The sequence below is a fragment of the Argopecten irradians genome, chromosome 12, assembly GCF_041381155.1.
Source record: "Argopecten irradians isolate NY chromosome 12, Ai_NY, whole genome shotgun sequence".
Taxonomy (NCBI): Eukaryota; Metazoa; Mollusca; class Bivalvia; order Pectinida; family Pectinidae; genus Argopecten; species Argopecten irradians.
The window spans coordinates 30,546,742-30,570,813 of record NC_091145.1 but is presented as its reverse complement, the minus strand read 5'-3'; the positions used below and the strand labels follow the sequence as shown (position 1 = coordinate 30,570,813).

At 33.5% G+C, this 24,072-nt stretch overlaps 1 protein-coding gene across 2 annotated transcripts in view; it reads left to right on the top strand.

Moving 5' to 3' along the window:
• LOC138336937 (protein Wnt-5b-like) overlaps nucleotides 1–24,072 on the top strand; it is a 58,244-nt gene that overhangs the window by 5,545 nt on the left and 28,627 nt on the right. The window contains exons 2-4 of one of the 2 annotated variants that reach the window (XM_069286570.1): nucleotides 9,997–10,129; nucleotides 12,933–13,189; nucleotides 18,167–18,459. In XM_069286570.1, coding sequence (XP_069142671.1) covers nucleotides 10,032–10,129; nucleotides 12,933–13,189; nucleotides 18,167–18,459 — 648 coding nt within the window. In that variant the 5' untranslated portion in view covers nucleotides 9,997–10,031. Of the gene's footprint in view, nucleotides 1–9,328; nucleotides 10,130–12,932; nucleotides 13,190–18,166; nucleotides 18,460–24,072 lie in introns of those variants that run through there. The other variant, XM_069286569.1, reaches the window with a different exon arrangement.

Here is a 24,072-nt window from a genome sequence, read left to right as displayed (position 1 = left end):
AACAGTACCATACAATACAACGTTATACAACATAGCTCTCACGTCTACAACAGTACCATACAACACAACGTTATACAACATAGCTCTCACGTCTACAGCAGTACCATACAACACAACGTCAACAACATAGCTCTCACGTCTACAACAGTACCATACAACACAACGTTATACAACATAGCTCTCACGTCTACAATAGTACCATACAACACAACGTTATACAACATAGCTCTCACGTCTACAACAGTACCATACAACATAGCTCTCACGTCTATAACAGTACCATACAACACAACGTTATACAACATAGCTCTCACGTCTACAACAGTACCATATAATACAACGTTATACAACATAGCTCTCACGTCTACAGCAGTACCATACAACACAACGTTATACAACATAGCTCTCACGTCTACAACAGTACCATACAACACAACGTTATACAACATAGCTCTCACGTTTACAGCAGTACCATACAACACAACGTTATACAACATAGCTCTCACGTCTACAACAGTACCATACAACACAACGTTATACAACATAGCTCTCACGTCTACAGCAGTACCATACAATACAACGTTATACAACATAGCTCTCACGTGTACAGCAGTACCATACAACACATCGTTATACAATATAGCTCTCACGTCTGCAACAGTACCATACAATACAACGTTATACAACATAGCTCTCACGTCTACAACAGTACCATACAACACAACGTTAAATAACATAGTACTCATGTCTACAACAGTACCATACAACACAACGTTAAACAACATAGTTCTCATGTCTACAGCAGTACCATACAACACAGCGTTATACAACATAGCTCTCACGTCTACAATAGTACCATACAACACAACGTTATACAACATAGCTCTCACGTCTACAACAGTACCATACAACATAGCTCTCACGTCTATAACAGTACCATACAACACAACGTTATACAACATAGCTCTCACGTCTACAACAGTACCATACAACACAACGTTATACAACATAGCTCTCACGTCTACAGCAGTACTATACAACACAACGTTATACAACATAGCTCTCACGTGTACAACATTACCATACAACACATCGTTATAAAACATAGCTCTCACGTCTACAACAGTACCACACAACATAGCTCTCACGTCTACAGAATGAATGTAGAAAATATCTACACAACTCCTAAATTACTGGACTAATCTCGATGAAATGTTGTAAGAATACTGGGGACAAAGTGTTGATATGTATACAAATTTGCAACAGTTTTTGTTGTCACGGTAGCCGGGTTATTATACACGGTTGTAATTTATAGAACAAAACTTGCAGGACAGTTTTCCCTTAAAACTACTTCAATTATACCGTAATGTTGGGAGCCATCTGCATGCATGTTTTCTTGTGACGAAACTATGGTTGTCATGCTAACAATCTATTGGTACTATTTCCAAGACATATTATGGGGCATTGACTAATAGTTCTAGTTATTCTTACGTCACGTCTTGGAACGCAACAAAACGTCATTCGGCACACTTATTAAGTGTAATACGAAATGAAAGAGCAAGGCAAGAAATCATGATAAACAAACGTGGCATTATTCACCTTTTGGCATCATTGACAGTTAAACGTCTCCGATTTCATTTGAATATTTAAATAAAAAAGCAGAAATAAAATGTCAAGATCCCAAAGAAAAAGACTGGGGTAAAGATAAAATGGGATTTAATTTGCCATTGGGCTAAAAACCAGGAAACACACAATGTACTTAAACACTGGCTCTAAAGAAACTTTTCTGTGATAGTATTTTAATTTTAAAAACTTCAATTGACATGAAACTATGTTAAAAGAAGGTCGTGACGTGATGAAAATCAGGAACTCGCGATCTGATGGGAGATTTCGGGAATCCTTGAGGTCGGCAAGATATGAAAAGTACACATGCATTTCGTAGTTGAAATGGAAACCGGTGTGTGCGTATTCTGCACCGACTCCCCGGGCTGGCTAGCCTACCTGCACTGATAATGAGGAATAATAACATGATTGCTTCAGGCGACGGAAATCCGGACGAAACGTCACGTCATAATAAGCCGCAGATCAAATGTATTATGTCGAGGGTACAAAGAAAAACGTCAATTCATAATACACCGGGCCAAAATTTGTGCAAGAGTTTACGAATAATATACAATATAATTATACAGAGTAAACAGTCATCGCTATGTTAAATTGGATAATTTTACGATTGATATAATTCCTATTTTCCCAGATAAACTTGTTATGTATCCTTCCAACGTACTGTATTATTCTGAACATACGGGTTCAATGGCGATGACGTCATGCCCTTTCTGACACGTGACAGCGTCGGTCTCCTCTTCATTCATGTCATTCATTGATGCTATTCATTTTTATTTTATATAATAATGAAATTACTTTTTGCTCTTTTGAGGAAACTACTTACTCCAATACATTTATGCACTGTCCGTCACAAGGTCAAGACTAACATCAATCAATGGCAGGTTGTTCAAGCCGATCTGTAATTGTCACTTATATTATAACCTTATACATAGGTCATTTAGACAGGGTAATACCACAAAGTCAAGAGCATAATATTTAAACTATAAGCTAAAGTATAAAGTAGCTTTGGCAATCACATGACACCATATGGTTTCTTGTAAAGATAGCGGGTTCATCACAATATAAATGCAAACGATATGACGCAAAACGTGTCAATGTTTAATTCAATTTTCTCAGAAAGATGTTTGATCTCCTGAAAACGTCTGTTCAAGCTTGTACTGGCCTTCAGAAAGGTTCCAAAGGAACGTTATCTTTGCTCTCCATTGACACCATTTCGAGTTTTTGTTGATGATAGTTCGCCTCTGATGAAAGCTTCTATCCAGAGTGTCAGAGACACCACAGTATGCTTACCATTCTGTATAATGATAGTAAGATACTGGATCATCTATTTACCGGTTTGCCAGTCGAGTGTCATAGTCTTCGGCAGTATGATGCAGTGAGGTAACACTATAACTGGACAACACGTACAATGGATGTTATTCTTAAGTCCCACATGATGTATACTGTTGATAGTGCGAAAATTAAGTTGAAACCAAACTGATCTTGTTACCATATAGCAATTAATGACGAACTGGAAACAGAGACCCCTAAAGACCTTTGTTATATCTATTGGAAGAGAACTGTTTTCAAAATTCAGGATGTTCCTGCGTTGCAGTGATGCAAACCCTATTTTCTAAATCATTCATCAACGTATATATAATTGTTTTGATAAGGCGCAACGCCCGATTTACGGTTTTGGCTAAACATCTAATGGCACAAGAAGCTTTTTTAATAACTGTAAGTGTTGAATATTCTTGTACAAATAATGTCCATTCTTATTCGGTGCTATACGACAATACCATCACATTTGTAGATGCTTATAGATACAATTAAATTGACTAAAATATTACTACAAACCATCTTATTTCCACCACGATTAAAGCGTGCTCATGCTTAACGACATTTTCTGATTTCGCGACCATATGGTCCTACAATACTGTAAAACCACTTTCCTTCGCGTGCGATTTGTTTTCATGGATTTCACGATCAAGATAAATTCGCGAAAATATTTTTTCTCGAAATCAATATCTAACAATTCTTGCACAATTAGATGGAGAGGTATTTCCATTCAATATTCAATCTGCAAAATATGAATCCGCAAAAATACTTTGAAACGGAAATCGCGAAATAGCCGTGAATAACAGTGATTAACAGTATATTGTGCTTAAGACTTAGATGAATTTTCACGCTTCTACTCGCCCGTATACGAACCGTAATCGCTCGTGAAAATAATTTTGTTAACAGTATTATTCATGGAGCAATGAGCTTCCACACGACATACAATATTCATAAAATGGTTCTTTAACTTTTAAATTCAACCTATATGACATTTATAAAATGAAACTAAGACAACTGTAAAAATATTAGCAGGTTCATCCGCCTTGAGTGCTCTATGTCTGCATATACTATACACCAGATTGCTTTTGCGACGAATTAATTTTCGCGTTCTCGCGCCAAACGAATTTTTAAGATAAAATCAATTTCGCGATGTAGATTTTAATGATTCAACACTACCCATGACGTGTTCAACATTTTCGCGATTTCTAACCATTCGTGAATTACGCGAACTTTCATCGCACGCGGAAAGTATTTGGTTTACAGAAATTTCCCGCATACAGTATCAAACAGACGCGTCAATGAAACCGTGTGTGGGTTACCTGTGCTCTGTACTACACCGCTAAACACCCCAATAAAGATGATAAGATTCCGATATCAGGTTTTAGTGCAGGAACAGTATAATATTGTTCTCTCATAAAGCAAAGATTACATTTAAAAATGTTCCCTTAACGTTAAAATGGTCCAGTAAATTACATAATGTGACAAGGTGCAAGGGAAGCGGCCCATACATTTACAGAACATCAACTACATAGACATCATTGCTATCACGGGATGTCAAGACGACCTGAAAGGCTTCCAAATTGATTCTAAATGTTTTGATAAGAAATGTTCTTTTTCTAAAATATTGAAGAATTTCTCTGCAGAAATAGCAGAAAATAATGGTAAAGAAAACAACGGGTGTTTTCCTGACGGTCATTTACAGTACGTATGCGTGTAATGTAGACTACTGTGGGAGACGTGTACTATTTAAAACGTGGAAATAAGTAGCATTGTTTAGAAGTTTCACGTTTTATCAATGTTTCACTGTGTCCTGTATTAAATTCGCACATTTTATGTATCATCACACATAATACAGCATGACCTCATCATGGCTGATGATGATGAGGATAAGAAAAATAAAAATTGCTTAACAATATGTTATTTTGGAATTGAAACCTACCTTATACACATGGTAAATATTAGTTTTGCGATAAAATATATCGAAATTTTTGTTTGATGTTTTATGAAACTCATTTTCGAAGTTTGCTCGTCACACATCGCAAGGTTAAACATTTCACAGATATGATATTTTACCGTATAATTGATTTTTTTGTGGGCGATTTTATTCGTGGTTTGGAGTTTTCATATATCTCCTTGTATAGAAACATTTGTGGTTAAATGATAATAAAATGCTTGGAAAACTGACGAAAATAAATTACGTTATGTCAGTATCTTTGGTTGCCTAGCAACAACGAAAATTCGAATGCACAATGATTATTTTATGTCGTATTTTATATGAAAGGAGTACTTACATGCATGTGTCGTACAGCGATTCGAAAGCGTATTACCTATAGAATAAAAGTAATGCTTTCCCCATACAGTTATGTTTATAGAGCATCCTATAATGTGTGTTCGTGATTTTTAATGTCTACCTGATGTTTTATGATAACGTTTAGAAAATCAATTTTCAGGTGAAGCAAGATTTTACGGTCAGCACTTTTTTTTGAAAGAAATAGTTCCGGCATTCTAGCCATTAGCAATTAAAGTAGATTTAGCCTAATGACATAATAAGCCTTTTCCAGAAAATAGGGAAAAATGGAAAAAAGGCGATTTGTACGAAGAAAGTTACCAAAGAAAAAGTGTCGTGCGTTCTCGACAAGTAAGCGTGCGTAATTTCACCAACAACACCGACTTAACCTAAACTGATTACATAGATTTCTTAAATGAAGTCTTCACAAAGTGCACCGGGCATCATTCACTGAAACTCAAAAGAGGACTGAACTTTAGCTACAAGTACAACATTTTAGCTAGACATTAACTGATTTCAGACGCGCAATTTAGATACCAACGGATCGTAGACGTGTTTTAACCAACACCAAAATGTGCAAATTCATACTTTATGAAACACTTATGTAAAAAAACACCTGAATACACTTTAAATCTAGACATCTCACCGAAACGCGAATTAATATGGCTGTTCACTTGGACTGTCTCCTCATACTATCTTCATATTCCATATATAGAAGCACATTTTTCTGGAAAACCACTTAGCAGATTTTATTAATTATACATAGTACATCTTGATTATATTAATCAGAGCCTAATTGCATTACCTGTATAAGCCTGTGGTAGGTTTTTTTTCTGTCACCTGAAGGTTGTGTCACCTAACATACCTGTGGTAATGGTGACATGATGTTTGGGTTACATTATAAATAGTCACACCATCAACTGTAATTACAAAAGCTATTATATAAAAACCGTTAGATACATGTATGTATGTATGTATGTATGGACTATTATAACACATGTTAAAAAACAAAAAATAAACAGAGAATTGTATATGGTTTATTATAACACAACTTAGCAATAAAATTCTAAAGAAATCTGTATGGCATTTCATAACACATGTTAGTAAAAAACAAAAGATGGATTTGTATGGACAATTCTTACCTATGTTAGTTAAAAAAAATCAGAGATGTATAGGAAAGCAATGCGATTTGTATTGGCTATTATGAGACATGTTACTAAAAGATTTATATAGAATATTACAACAAAACAAAACAGAGATATAGACTATTATAACAAAACAGATATATTTATATAGACTATTATAACACAACAGATATTTCTATAGACTTATTACAAAACAAAGATTTATATAGACTATTATAACAAAACAGATATATTTATATAGACTATTATAAAAACAGATATACTTATATAGACTATTATAACAAAACAGATATATTTATATAGACTATTATAAAAACAGATATATATTATAATACGATTATATAACTATATCAAAACAGATATATTATATAGACTATTATAAAACAAAACATATATTACTTATTTATAGACTAATTATATAGACAAAAACAGATATATTTATATAACTATTATAAAAAACAGATATATTTATATATATAGACTATTATAACAAACAGATTATATATAGACTATTATAACAAAACAGATATATTTATATAGACTATTATAACACAACAGATATTTTATATAGACTATTTTAACAAAACAAATATTTATATAGACTATTATAACAAAACAGATATATTTATATAGACTATTATAACAAAACAGATATACTTATATAGACTATTATAACAAAACAGATATACTTATATAGACTATATAACAAAACAGATATTTATATAGACTATTATAACAAAACAGATATACTTATATAGACTATTATAACAAAACAGATATACTATATATACTATAAAAAAGATATATATATAACTATTAACAAAACAGATATGATTTATATAGACTATATAACAAAACAGATATTTTATATAGACTATATAAAAAACAGATATATTTATATAGACTATTATAACAAAACAGATATACTTATATAGACTATTATAACAAAACAGAGATTTTTATTATTGACTACTATCACAAAACAGAGATAATTATATAGATTTTTATAACAAAAAGATTCACATAGGCTACTTTAACATAACACAGATTTATATAGCTACTATAATAAAACACAGATTTATATAGACTATGTGGCAAAACAAATTTATACAGACTATTTTAACAAAACAGAGAATTTATATAGACTATATATTAACAAAACAGGGATGTATATAGACTATTTTAACAAAACAGAGAATTTATATAGACTATATATTAACAAAACAGGGATGTATATAGACTATTTTAACAAAACAGATATTTACATAGACTATTATAACAAAACAGAGATATCTATATAGATTATTATAATAAAAAACATTATGTTTTTATCTCAAATGCTAGTTACAAAAAGGCACAAACAGAGATGTATTTATGGAGTAATAAAACATATTGGGTAACAAAAACAGGCTTATATATGTATGAACCATTCAAGCTACCAAATAACTCCAGTGATGTTAAAAAAACCCCATTTAAACATATGTAAATGTACCGAAACTAAATGATGTGTAGGCCTACAATGTGTTTTTATTTTGAGGATACAGTATTTTAGATGCATGGATATTCTCCTAGTTCCCTTCTCCGGATAGTGATTAGAAACCCTCGAGGGACAGTTACCAGGTTCTGACCGCAGGCCGGTGAATGTTTTCATCTCTTTGATGTCAGCTTCTAGATCAGGTTTTTCTAGATATGTTTGCAAAGTATGAAAAATTGACAATCTATACCTAAAGGTGGAATAAAACACTATCTAAACATAAACTTATCATTTTGTCAAATTGTCACTGGTTATTAACAGGACATTTAACATACTGAACTGATATAGCTTATTCTTACAAGATTTATATAATCGCAGTTATAATTGTATTAGTGGCATAAAAATAGGACAAGTAAAACATATAAGTTGTATGCGTTATCTAGAGAGTGATGTTTCAACAAATATCATTATGCGAAGATGAATGAAATATAAAGGATTTTTACGAGTTACACGATGTTTATAATTGTAATGACAAATGTAGGGATACAAAAATAGGCGTACATATGTATGTAAAATATGCTTAGCAGTTCCGCATTAAATGCAAATGGTTCAGTAGGTTGTTATATAAGCGTAAATGAAATATGCAGCATATTTGGTATTGTAGTTATACAAAAATATGACCCAAAACATAAAGGGACATATAAAGCATAAGTCGATTGCTGATGAAGAAAATCACAACGTGTATATAACAGTTATATAAATGTTTATCAAACAGATTGAGAACGATATGGACACGTTCTAATGTGTTGACGTACATAGATTAACTTGTCTCTTTAATGCGAAACATTGTTTATCATATCATTTCATATATTTATATACTTTGCACTATTTCTTAATTGATATATATCTTATTCAAATAATTCATTGATAATGCTCATATAATTACTCATCATTGAAAGTATCATGCATTGTCTTTTAAATAACTTTTATTGTGTGCCATATTTAGATAGCATATATATATAATGCTTAACGAAGACTTCGTCGTTTGTGCAGTTTATATATATACGCTGCGATAGAAGACACACTGGACTAATAAATGTAATATAAGCTGATTTGCGGTTTTCCTTTTATAACATTTTAATACGAAGGAGAAAATTTGTAATATTCATTACTATTTTCAGTTTATGATAATGCGAAACGCGATCCAATTTCACATGCACCTATGTATGAGACATAAAACCCATATGTCCTACGCTAGCATGTATTCTTCATCCCCCGACATGGTGGGATTTGTTAAGCTACGATAGCAGTAGCATTTATAGCCAACCTGAGCCCTATCAGGTATGCATGGCTGCTTATTGTATCCCTTCAAGCGGCAGCCCCCTCTCCGAGCTCCTGTAGTAGTTATATACTGGCTAAAGTCACCTGAAACATACATTCACCTCGGGGATATTGTCCTGCTAGTCAGCCCTATTCCATGGTTGGTGAATATTGTATGTTCCCTATCATTCTGCATATATGTGAATCAGAGAGGATGGTATCGTCGCTCTGTCATAATACCTTGTGCGGCCTTTCTCACACTGCTCGCTAGTGAAGTGTATACCGCATATTATATCGCTAACGCTCGACAAACCGGGACATTCATACACGACACACAAAACGGAGAGAGATTCATATGATAAACAAAGGAAGAAGTCATTTGTTAATTATTATTAGCGTACACGTCTAAAATGGATAGATCGGGAAAAAGCATTTGAATCATTTAGGATGTGAGAGGCGCGGACCAATCAGAAGCGAGCAAGCGTCAGAAGAGTCGTCTGCTATGTTATGGCATTTCCATCAATCAGCGGTCGAGTGCCACCTCCGTTGAAGCAGTAATGATGTTTTGGGATCACTCGCAAAAATATCATGAGAGCGCGTGTGTGTGTTGAACATGATTTGTTGTGAATTTTAATCACTCGTCTGATTCTCACTGTGAACCCGTAGAATGTAGAGAGGGGATGGAGCAGTACGATTTGTACATATCGTGGGCCACGTGTATCCTGTGGAATGAGTATTAAAGGGGGACAGTAAAATGTTGGGATGATATTTTAAGCATGGGATTTATTAATAAGCAATGCGTTATTTTACATTGTTGTTTCCGTCCGTAGTGCCCTGGGACAATATACGTCAGTGATATGCAAAAATGGCCCTAGGAATCCCTCGATGGCCAGGGATAACGATTGTGATTCTATTGGGAATATTGCAAGCCTTTCTTGTTTCTGCAGTCGGCGACATTTGGTGGTAAGTTTGCCTTACATAATACATTTCACAACAATAATAAAGAACAATAAAACGAGGAATGTTTGCATACAATTTACAATTACTGAAAATTGAATATTGTATTAAGTGCACAATTATTACATTCCCACATTTTATTAAATTCTTAAAAAAGGATAGGCCTTATTTCATTTCAACAAATTTTATTCCATATATTTATGACTTAAAATAATTATTATAAGAACAAGCCTATACCATTTTTTTTATAATTGTATTGTTTATTTTTGATAAGTTAGTATTGAATTAAACATACAAATTCATGTAATACATTTTTATTTTATCAATATGAATATATTCTTATGTGTTGTTAAGAATAAATAATGAGTCGCCTTTCCCCCTGGTTCTATATTAACCTCTAAGGAGATTTACATATAGCTTTATCATTATGTGAAAGGACGTATCTAAAATTGTCCTATCGTTTTCGCCTAGTTTTATTATCATTTGTGAATTCCTATTTGGAAAGAAGTAAATCCGCTATCACATTCATCAACTCCTATCACGGAGATTGTGAGTGATTTAAACCAGCTATGTGTAAACACTGGAATCGGCCTTTATTGACAAAATTGTCCGGATTAACCTAAGATAGATTCACAGAGCCCACATTCCTGCTGTCTATACAGATAGAAAATGTATTATACACTACCTCATACACATTCCAAAATAAATATCATATACAATGTACACAGTGGGACAAAATTGTCCAGATAATCTAAAACGTAAAAGTGACAAAAAGGTATACAATTTTACAAAGGTAATGTAGTGGAAGAGGAGCGACTGGCGTTTTTTGTTTATGCCTCGGTCGAGCGAAGTGCTCATACAAAATATACCCTTGAGCCCCGCGTTAGTAAAGTGCTTGGTCGAATCAATAGAACGCTGTGACGACTGTGACACTGTCGTCGGCTTATAGGTAATTGATGATTTTCTTTTGACCTCAATTAAACACTCAAAACTAGCTGGAAGATAAACAGACAACATTATTATACAATCCACGATAGTCCATATTATATGCATGTCTCGTCCGGGTCTTACCTGTGCAGGTGAAACGATCGATAACGTCCACGACGAGCACCAACATTTTCCCTCACAGGTCCCTACATATTAATTGTCTTAATATGACAAGTGAACCTTTATTTACCTAGAGAACGCTTTCTGATGACAGGTGTTTTTTGTGTGATCGATAAATATTAAATATTTCCGTTTGGTAAACGTGCTTGTCTTCAACTATTTTCATTAGATAATATTGTGATATTTTTTTTCTTAATCCTGCATTTGTTTTTTCGTTTATATCCTACAACACGATAGTTGACAAAAATATATTTTACATGCACGTGAGGAATTCACTAAATAAATTTATTCCTGTTTTAAGTTTAATTAAATAAATCTCTAATTTCCTAGTTGGTGTTAAGTTAAAATACTTACGTTTAGATTTGATACATATCACACTGATTCACAAAATTCCAGAGATCTCGCAGTTTGTTTTCTTTCATTAGTTCTTCATTTAAATAGCTTTGTAGTGGAGTTTGATTGTATGAATCACGCTAATTCGCTCCATCTGCATTCAGGGTTTATTTTTACCTTTTGTATTGATTAAGCGAACACGGCTATCCCGGTTTAATCATCTTGCTGGCATTTTCCCGTAACAGTGAAGTGTTACGAACTCGTGGTCGAGTGGATCACAAGTTATAACACTTCAAATTAGTTACTGTGGATAGTTGTTTTCGATAACACGCCAGCACACATGCACATTCTTTATTAAAGGGTATAGATAGCAGGTTTCATTCAATTTGAAAACCTATAAAATCTTCAAGTGTTCTTTTAAAAAAGTATAACCATGAATTTATATAATGATGAACTCAATTTTCGTTACAGCAAAATAAGGCAGTAAAATAGATTTATATCTGTGACAGATACACTTTTATTATGAATTTATGACATTTTGTAACCAATTCAATAATCTAAAACAGTTTTCTATTCTAAACTTTATTAAATATATTTATTAACATTATGGATAGCAATGTTTTAATGTCTGTGTGCAAATTCAATTTATAACTCTATGAATGCGGTGAAATGTAATTCATGCCTCGTCTTTTATTGTCACTCTCGACATAAAATAAATCCAAACCATATGCATGGATCATACTAGCAAAACGATTTTTTTTTTATAAAAAAACCCCAAACAAAGGTTCTCCTTTGTTGTGTTATCAACAGTCTTGTTTACCGACATCTCAAGGTGTTAAGCCACTGGCTATTTTTTATATAATTATTGTTTTTAGTTCTAAAGTAGCCTAAGTTTCATTATCTCTATAGAAGTAAACACATTTTTTATGGAATATCATTTCATACGCCATGTTTTGCATTTTGTGTATTTTCATTATTACATATTTTTGTGCTATTCCAGTAACAAGTTTGCAAGATACATAACACAATTCATAAAAATGTCTTTTCTTTTATTATATATTTTTGCGTTGCTAGACAATTTATTATGATTATTTTATATTTTATCGTTTCAACAAATCTTATTGATAAGATGTAGGAGTCAAATGAGTAACAGACAAAGCCTATGTAAATTTGTTTCTGGATGGTTTTATATCTTATTTATATAATTTTACATCAATCGTTACATAGGAATCTTGCTGGAAAGCTTGCAAGGTATATTATACAATTCCAATAATGTCTTATTTTTCTGTTATATATTTTGTGTAATAGACAATTATATATTGACTGTTTTATACTATGTTTATATACTTTTATATCAATCGTTACATAGGAGTCTTGCTGGAAAGTTTGAGTCTTGGAAGAACCCCCAGTTATATATTCTTGGATCCCAGCCCCTGTGTCCGAAATTACGCGGCCTGTCCCCCGGGCAGGTGAGACTTTGTCAGCTATACCAGGACCACATGCCCAGTGTCGGCAGAGGGGCCCAGCTGGGCATTGCAGAATGCCAGGTTCAATTTGGACATAGAAGGTGGAACTGTTCTACTATAGAAGGCGATAATTCAGTGTTTGGACCAGTGTTAGAACGAGGTAAATATCTCTTTGGTATAATTTCTTACATCATGTGTATCTATGGTTAAATTTTAGATACACGTTAAACAATTTGAGGTAATATATGGCGAATTTAACAATATAAATACTCAAACCCATAATTATGAATTTTCTCATTATATTACATCTAAATATACACCTACATTCAGCAATAAATGATTTAGTATCTTATGCATAAACATGATGCAGATATCTTAATAAACATGAAGTGAACATAGGATCTCTTAAACAAGAATTAGATAACAGCATGACTTCAGTAACAAATCATTTGGTGATAAAGACAAAACATTCAATGATTTAAGTTCGGAAAAATCAAAGTAAATCATTGCTCAAAGGTATGCTCACTTTCATTTTCAAACCGCACATGGAACTATAGAAATATTTCTCTGTCGTAAAATTTCCTTCAGACTTGCATAAATTCTTGATGTCAATCTGTCAGTCATAACTGTATGCATAAAACAAAAAGTTGATTCATAAAACATCCTGCGAGAGTTCCTGAACGACCTTGCACACACATTAGACTTGTATCAAAGTGTTAATTTACCAATATTTGAATTCAGATCCAGTATTCCGATTTAACTGTCATACATAGATAATAGTTACAGAGTTAAGAAGTCGTTTAGTGTTTTTATCCACATACCAATACCAGCATTCTATGTTTTAATGACTGAGAGATAGGCAGGTAACACGTGAACACTATCTCCCTTGTCGTTATCAGCGTCTTCCAGTTTGTGTCTCCTCAGGTAACAGATCCCGCTATATAGTTCTACAAGTAGACTTCTAAATAACGAACCAGATAATGGCCCAGTTGATGAGAAGTTCCGGTTAGAAAATGATCTCGTAATAGCTGCAAGATTGAACATACTTAGTCTTATTAGGGTCGCGATATCAGTACTTTGTAACTCATTCGGCAGAAAACGTTTCTGTTAAAGTCTGAATATGTTCGGTTGTCTGTGTGTAAGTCATTTAGGGAGGACTGGAAAGCATATTTAGACAATTACGGGTCTGTATCAGTGCCCTGTACAGATAAGACGAATAGGCTATCAGATATACCATCGTAATCGGCAACCTTTTGATATCGAGTGCTCCGTCCCGGACAAGGGTATTCAGTTCAGAAAACAGGGGCAAACACAATGTGAAGTAGAAAAAAATACCAGCAAATCTGGCATAACATATAGTGTTCCTGAGGCGAATAATAAATATTTTGGTCAAGTACTTGTATGCAACCTTGGAAATAAATTTAAGATTCAACATTCAACTTAAAAATAAATTTAGATAATGAAACATTTAATGATACGACGTTTTACCAAAAATCGATTTACAATTCATAGTACGTATATCTGAGCTATTAGAAAGTGTGACTGCCTGTCAAAATATTCCCAGTTATGTGAATATATTGTAAATAATAATTGGCAGGAATGAAAATAGCCTACTTGGTTGCGGCACGAATACATTTCTGATTACCGTATACAACAGTGCAAATTCTATGTTATTATTATTATATACAAAATTGTTGATACGTATCCGTTACTGTTATAAATATGCCCAGACTCAATGTCAGCGGTGATGTATAAGTTCACGGTGCAATGTTCCAAACATTTGGTCTGACATAAATATTAGTAATAAAACCATCAACCCATTGTCATTTTATAATGCATTTTATTGTCGGATTTTGTTCTGCAGTTTAAGACACCAGTGTTGAATGTCGATTGAGCCAATGATATTTGTATCGGTTTTCATGGCGCTGATATTATTCTGATTTCCCATGTCAGAAAATTCCTATCCCCTGGCCGTGTCTCTATCGATACGATAACCGCTTCCCTGACGAACAGTCTGCCATGTACTTTGGCAATTTAAAAAGATGTAAAACTCAGGTTTCAGCAGTTATGATCCACTTCATGCCGTCTGAACTATCGCAATTGTTATCAAGCATACAAGATGAGACTGAAGACAGATACGGCTTGTCTTTTACTCAATTGTTTAAGTTGTTTGCTAGACGGCGTTGTTTTTTAGAATGAAACGTGGAACGTCTCAGTCAAAAGTTACGCGAATCTCCAACTAAGTTTTAACATACATATGATGAAGCAGACATGCTTTTTTGGTTTCAAAATGGCGGCTTTACATTTTACGAAATATCCGACAAAAACACGTTGCATGAAGCACCAGTCAAAAATATTCCCCGTTCGTGTATTTAATTGCTTGATGTACTATCAACTATTGAGCGAGGACCAGACGCACGGGATTTCATGTCGGCCGGAAAAAAATCTTTGCGATTTCAAACGTAATCCGGAAGATATGGGGTATGGAAAAGCAATTTAAGAAATAGTTTCTGCAAGCTAGAACATCCCAACTGGTCTCCTGGGTCTATCACTATCGACAGCAGCGGAAAAGACCACCAAGTATTCTGGTTTTCTTGGTTTAACTAAAACACAACTTCCTTTCTTCTCTATCTCTCTTTGTTATTATCCCTAGCTTGTATTCAGGCTACACGCTTTGGAATTCCACGCCAGTTTTCGGTATTTTATTTTATATTAATCTTTAAGCCAATTCCTCTAAAATTCAATGAGTGTGAATTATTTTTTTATATAAAACTCGGTTTACAATGGCAATGATAAGGATAAAGACTATTTAAAGGAGGATTTTATTTCATTTTCTCTAGTTTTTATAAAACGTTTATGTGTCTCGCTTTGGGATTATTTTTACATTTATTAATTCATATATTCTCCTCGCCACAAGTGCAATTTAAGATAACATCTATTATAAAAGGCAAGCTATGATATGTATAAACCTTTAAATAAAAAGGGTAATCATTTTGCCCGATACCTCAATATAGGCCACATGTGAGATTTCGTTCTCGTATTAAAACTGATTGTTAATGTGTCAAATGTATTGAAAAAGTGCATCATTTCATGCCTTGAAAAGCTTCCTTTCTTCTTTCTTTTATCTTTTTGTTTTGCAAAATTTTGTCTAAATAATGTATATTGAATAGGTGTTTGTCTTCATACAATGCTGAAAACAAAATCAGACTTTTATTGAAATTGACATTGAATTATGTGATTTCATACATACGTGACCATGGAATTACAGGCATGGGTAAATTTAAGATGAACTTTGTCATCAGTAAACTATCGGATAAATAACTGTACTCTATCATAAAGCCGATGTAGACAAATCATGACATCGTGTGGTTAAGACATTAAATATTATCAAGTTATTTTTGGTGGTTCCCATGCCTAGTCGGAAGTGCAAAAAAATTCAATGACGTGTCATCAATGGTTGCTACCGCATTACCGTTGACGACATCACGTCTACTAATGAGATGCATTATGAGAACTATTGGTTTGATAATCCGGAAGTACTAAACATTTATATATTAATATATAACTCACACGTAATAGGTCAGGGACGTTTGAATTAAACACGTTAAGTTTATAATATAACCTGCATAACCATTGATCTTTCGGAAAATTCACAACCTAGAAACTGCACAACCTTTTAACTTAACCAGAAAAAATATTGCTGTTTTTTCAATTGATGATTTTCGATGATTCCCTATTGTTCATTCGTCATGTATTCAGCTTGGTTATGCGTTAGGTTTCTCTGACGATTGAAGTGGTCTAACGTGGTAGAATAGATCTGTCATTTCTCAATCAAACGTCGACAGGTTCACCATACTGCATGGCAAACCGATAATATTTTACCTGATCTCGGTGTCATATCAATGACAAGTCCACCGATTGAATTGCGACGTGTCCTCACTTCAATACGAGGGCGTTATCGTGGTTAAAATGAAAATTAAGGAAATGTAAATATAATAGACTGAGTAGGAAAAACTAACTTTGTTAGCTTTTCATGAGATATCTTTTTAAAATAATTAAATTTTTTATTTAAAGTGAGATTTATTAGATTTACTTTAACGTTTGATCTAAGATAATATTTTGATTCAATATGAAAACAAATATTAGATAACTTGGATCGTATTTATGAATCAAGTAAAATGCCAATAATAATTTAAAATTAATTTTTATGATAAATAGGGCACAAGGGTTATATCGTTGAATCATTTCTGATGGGAAAGACTGATTTTAATTCGCTGAGAAAAGATTGCCTGATTTTAAAACTGTAATTAGTGTGTGTTGTATATATTCTTTTGCAAAATAACCTCTATAAATAGAAAAAAATGCAATTCAATCTTTTTTTTGTTAATTTCTCTAAAAATGAATTGATAGCTGTAATTATTTTCCCATATATGTCTCAGAAAATGAAATGTAGCGAAACTATACTGGTGTCGTATGAAACAATAGTTCTAACCTTATTAACTCATTCACCCCTGAAAATTCATAATGGATTATTCTGACCTTGATTAAGTAGAGTCTAAATGTGTATTCAGGGGTGAATGTGTTAGACAAAAATAAATAAAAAACACAAACGTTTCTGCTTCAAAACTGCTTATAAAACCAATAAGACGTTATACTGCAAAATTCTGTTTTAGTCGATGACATGGGTTACAAAACTATCTTTTCAATGTCGGTTACAGAACTATATCAAATGTCTGTTAGATCGATTCCTCCAATGGGTGTTGACAATGGAGAAAGTATGAATACCGAAAAGTTTTAAACTTATGTATTATTTTTTTGCATATTATTTGTTAATTTATTTTTACTTTGAAAATATGACAATTACGATAATAAGCTAAACCAGAAAGCAAATATATTCGAGTCACTTCATTTACTTAGTTATGTGTTATTTACAAAGGAGGACGATGTTACATATTCTGTAATAATTATAAGAATTCTATGTATATACGACCTATGATTCATATTATCAGAAATGCCTTACAGTTATTACTTTTTTTCGCAATCTTATCAGATTTTATTAATTTCATGTATAGCAGATCGAGATTTAAATCTGCATTTAATTTAAGAAACTAATAAGTCCATTTATATCTGATTTCAGCCAGCCGAGAAGCTGCCTTTACTCATGCCATTTCGGCCGCTGGTGTGGTACACGCTGTGAGTAGGGCGTGTCGGGAGGGCGAGTTGTCTCGATGTGGATGTAGTAAGGCTATGCGCCCTAAAGAACTAAAACGAGACTGGATTTGGGGTGGATGTGGTGATAATATAGAATATGGCTACAATTTTGCAAAATACTTCGTGGATGTACGAGAAAAGGATAAAAATCACAAACGTGGATCGCGTGAACTGGCGCGAATGTTGATGAACCTACATAACAACGAAGCAGGCCGAAGGGTAAGTAAAATATATGTTATACTACGTATAAATTGTCACGTCATAAGTTTGTGATCACAACACGTCGTTTATTAAAATTATGACGTAACGCCCGAAAATACATGACGTCGCAATCGATACCTACCTGCACGATAAGATAACTCTGTTATGCGCAAATACAGCATAAATGCAATGTATATAAGCTGGTAGTTTAATTTCAAATGAATCGGATTCAAATAGCATACAAAATATAATCTCCAATCAAATACACATCTGTTTGCAGTAACTATGATCTGGAATGTCTCTTTCTGATAAGATATAGGCCGCGTTGACCCAACTGTCAAATATATTTTGATTTATATCAATAACAAATTGTTTCCCTCTTACTAGCCTATAGAGATACTAAACGTTTAACAATCGTGTATATTAAATACTTTGGCCAAGAGAAACAAACACTGTCCATTCGCTATACTCAATATATATATGCTGATGTGTCGAAGCCCTGCTATGAATATTAACAGACAAAGACAGCTGTGTTAGGTCAATAAAAAGATCTTGACAATTACACGATATGTGATTTATGATATGTGACCTAAACCATCAATACTCGCCAGGCGAGGTGTTGGCCTTTACGATGTTTGTATGTCTGTAAAAGGGCAAGGGATTATGGAAATCAGCTTTCCTTTTCACACTGTTTCACACTTCTATTTGTACATTTTTTTTTACTTCCCTCAAGAACTTTTTCCGTGGACTGGTTTTCATGTCAGAATGCATTCAAGCGTAAAATTTTCTACAATTTTCTGCATTATCTAACTTTAATTTTTTTCTCCCTTGACATAAGTTGTTTTATTGGTATGTAAGCACTGTCATTGAAACTTTATAGAGGTTTGTATAAAGAGATGTTTTTACAAAGCGAACATCTGCTTGCCAGGAAAAAAGTACGAAGCGAAGCCCACCTAGCTCCGTATATCATTGGAAAAGTAAACAGCGTCATCAGAATGTCATCCTATATGATCGCCGCAATGGGATAGCCTGTTTATCACCTTCTCATTGAGATGGGCATATTATTATGTATGCAACTCGATTCAAATGCATTTATAGTCTGTTGACATAACAATAAAGTAGGGAACACTTTTCTGTGAATAAGGGTCGAAACAGGAATTTGGCACATAGGCAGTATATCCTTGTGGAGGTCGAGGTGCCGAAGGGAAGGCTTTCTGTAAGATAAATCAAAGCTGCAAACTAGGGCTAATCCGTCTTCCGTATGTTCTCCCCTCTGGCTTAAAATAAAATATTTTGAAATTGATTGATTAGTCTAACGTGTTTCTTAATGAAATGTGTCGTTTAGTGACATAAGATGAAATAACGTATAGATCTGTTAAGTAATCTCTTTTTATTTTTGATAATGTTATTGTTTTTCCTACATCAGCTTTCAAAACTAATTTTAATTTTCGTCATGATGAATACATTGACTTAAAAGAAATATATAACTACTTGAAGTTTGTATGATTTTATTTTAAGTTTTTATGACAACTGTAACGATGCCATTCTTAAATCATATCTTTAAAAGAGGAATATTTTTTCTCGATTGTTTAAAATTATGAAATATTATTATATTTAATAATTCTCACCTATTTTGTGTCCTATACGGATATAAGCCTATAGACAAACATTATATCTCGTTCTCCCAGAATATCACTATACTGACATTAATGTATTCTTTTGTTCATTGACTGATGATCTGATTACTGAAGCGTGACAGTGTAGTCATTCATACACACATGATCATTTCATCAGTCATGCATCGAAGTGAGTTATCATCTTCTTTCATAAATTCATTCATTAAGATTTCGCTGTAATACCTGTTGAATATTAAACATTTCGTTGTGAGAATGGACACACTAAGACAGTGATGTATCAAAACGATCAATTATGTAAATAAGGTGTTTAAATATGTCGATAAGAAAACTATCCTGCTGTTAATAACCGTCTTAAAATACAAAAAATACATATTATAGAAGACAGTGTATAAATATTATGTTCAACTATTGTTATAAATTATAAATTATAAATGTATCTTGATGCGTCATAACAGGTAGTGTAGTGATTCATTATGTTTTTAAAATTTTATATTTCAACAAAAACAAAGTTTGCACAAAAACGAGTATACATGTTCTCGCACTCCAAACATCAAGGCTAATATGTTGTTTGATTTGGTAGACCAAATTACAAGGATTTCCCTGTGTCTTTATGTTACTGTACAAAAGATGGAGGAGCGAATCTTTGACGTGAGTAATTGGAAATTAGTAGCGCTGATTAAGGCCTCAGCTCTCTGGCTTGGTGCCCGTCTCTGTGGTCAATTTCGGAGGTATTCATTTCGGCTGTGGTGAAAGTGTTAAATCCCGTGGCCATGGATGATGTCCATTGGGCTAAGAACTCGACAAATGGGTTGTTCGTCTGATTTAAGACTTCCGAGCAAGAACATTTATTCAGACGATTTATTTCCACCGCAGAGAGACGTTAATAGTATAGTAACTAAATCCTGAGTAAGCGCTGAATTTGATAACAAAAGAATGTATTTCTTGTGCATTCGTCCTTGTGTTTCGGAGATAAATTTTCTATTGTGTAAAACAAGTATCGATTATCTAAGGACAAGCCTATTGTTTCGGGTAGAGGTAGGGCAATATAATATACCAAAATTTACGGAGCCTTAACCACCAAAAGTTATACGTTAAATAATAAAAATGTCGGCGTTGTGAAGTGTTTTGGCCGATATCTTTCCCATCCCATTCAATATTGAACTGTGTTTACCATTGTAAATATATACAAAATATGCCATGCACCAGCTCTTTGTACTGTAATTGAATGCGTATCAAAACATCAAGACGGAGAATGATTTCTGATCTGCCTGAAGTTTCGGTCGTAGTGCATCACCGTGAGCGAAATTCAGTAGTTGCGAGATTTTTCTCCCACAATGTCTGACTTTAACAAGATGATCGCATTTCGTCTCGCCTTACATTGATTGAATCCTGGGAGCAGAGGCCCTTTCTAGGGGTCAGAGGTTATCACTCTCTAAGCCCATGCCCTAATAGACTGTTAGTGAGATACCACTTTATCTTCTAATTCCGATGAGACCCCTGTCGGGCTAAGCAAAAGAAAGGGTAGAAACCCTGTCTATCGCCTGTCCATTGGTGTATTCAACAAACATACAATGCCATGCAGGATATGAGATTGAAACAAGTTTTCGTCTATTGTTATGAGAACTTCAAATAAGAGTAAAACGGATTCCATGTGAAATGATCTCTATTGAAGCGGTGTTAACATTGAGTGTGGCGCGGTTTAAATGGGTACATGTTTTGGTGATGTCTTTGTTGGTAGATGGATGTCAAGGGTAAAAGAACCCAAGAGGATAACATAAGTATATGTAAACAAGTCAGTATTTTGACAAGTTTCCAAAATTATAAGTCCATTTTTCAGACATTTTTTGTTATTTTTATGTGACTCTGTTTCCGGAATATCAAGTACAAGCGACTTTGATTTGATTCATGTGTTATATTCACAAGGTCTCGATTCTACTCTCATAACACGCTTAAGTTACAGTTTTTATGTGAATTCCCTTTCATTTTGTTGAAAAGAATTTAGGAAAGAATTCAGGTTGAATTTTGAAACCTTGAAATTGACACCAGATTTGGCGTTTAATCCATGTAATGTTATGCAAAATAAATATGTTATCTCATTTTAAAATACACAAAGTAAGCATTTATACTTTCGCCACGCTCTTTGCTCAAGACCTATATAAATTACAAATGTAATTTCACAATTTTGTCAGTAGATGGTTTTTTTTTGTCATAAAACTATTTTTCTAATTATGTAGGACATTTATACTTGTATAAAGCTGTTGCGTTATTACTATTTATTGTGATGATTTCGTTTTATGTGTTCAAAGAAAAATAACATCCTCTCTTTCGTACTTAAAAAATATACACTAAAGTATATCAATTTCGGGCTCAATTACCACGAAACTATTTTGGAGGTTATTGCATAGAAAAAACCCCAATCTTATGATAGTAAGAAAACTATATTGCACAAGATCTTAGGTCTTGAATCAGTAAGAAAACTATATTGCAGAAGCTAAAACTTTACTATTTAATCGTTGAGTATCAAGTATGGAAGGAATAACTACAACAGCTGTGTATCGATTAGTTCAATTCTGATACACGTATCTTACTTCAGAATCAAGCTAATGATATGCTCTCTTATCTGTACTCGTATCCATAGTTTAGGTATAAATACATGGTCATAACTCAGGTAGTTCGATTTCATCTTCACCTAATTTAAAAAAAAACTCATTTCATACCATAACTGTGCTACCTTAGCCGTTATATAATGCAACAGAAGACATTTAAGACCTAGCTGATAGCATATTTGAGAGGCAACAGACCCTCATCAACTTGTTCTCATTATGTCTGTGCTCAGAAGTAATGTACGTGCGCCGGCTTGGCCTATGATGTCCTTCGGTTTTCATCTCTAGATACATCAGTGACGGTTTTAGCGGTACATGTTGAAAGGAACATGTTCCGTTGTAGACTAAGATTCCAATCTTTGTGTAGCAAGGTCAACAAGAGACTTGTACGCGCAACTATAAAGCAGTTTTTACAAATAAATTTCATTAGGCATCAAACGAAACACAGACACAGCGGATCCTTACTTAAACTATGATTGCAAACTGTATTCTCGGAATACTTTCGTGGTCATCATTGGCATTTTTATTTATTTTTAAAGTACACTTGAACCTATAACTTGCCATACAACAAGGTTACATTATGTATATTCAAATAACACTTCATGATAGCGGTGTGGTTTTAAGGTTAAGGCTAAATTGTCATGGCAATTTGCTCTTTCAAGTCGCTTCTCCATGAATATTTACTATTAATACAGGTTTCACAAAACCTATAGAATATATGCAAGCATAAAACTGATTAAAACATAACATATAGGTAATTACATTTCATTATAAATATATATACAGCTTGTAGCAATACTATTCCGTCTATGTGGTCAAGTTTTAGGTTTTGAAATATGTATGAAATATAATAAAATCGAAACAAAGTAAAATAAGTGAATCATGAAAACGATAAGCTTAAGAATACTGTGTTTTAGTTGCTGTTTTAAGTGTACAAACTTCAAGGGTCATTTCCAAATGTACCTCCCCGGGAAAACCGCCGATCTATAATAAGTACATCTAGCCCCGTGTGGGGTTTTGAACTCCTGACCCAGAGGTAAAGGACTAGTGGTAGACACTTTACACTCCAGGCTCGCTCAGCCCTCAAGGACTAACGATACTTAGCAATGTATCGTACGTGATAATCATCGAAATTATAGCTATAAGTTGTGTGATTACTTAAAACAGCGTGTAAACAAAATAGCGTGCTTCAACCATAAACACGTACACAGATTTTTTAGCCAATTTAATGCCAAAGATTGGCAATATTTTATGTAAAATGTCTCGTGAAAGCAACAAAAATACATTTTAAAACACTTGTGGTCGTGATTTATATGTATTCAGAAAACAAGGATACGTTTATCTATATTGCAATCATGTAATCGATGATGGAAGTTTCTAGTTCGCCGGCA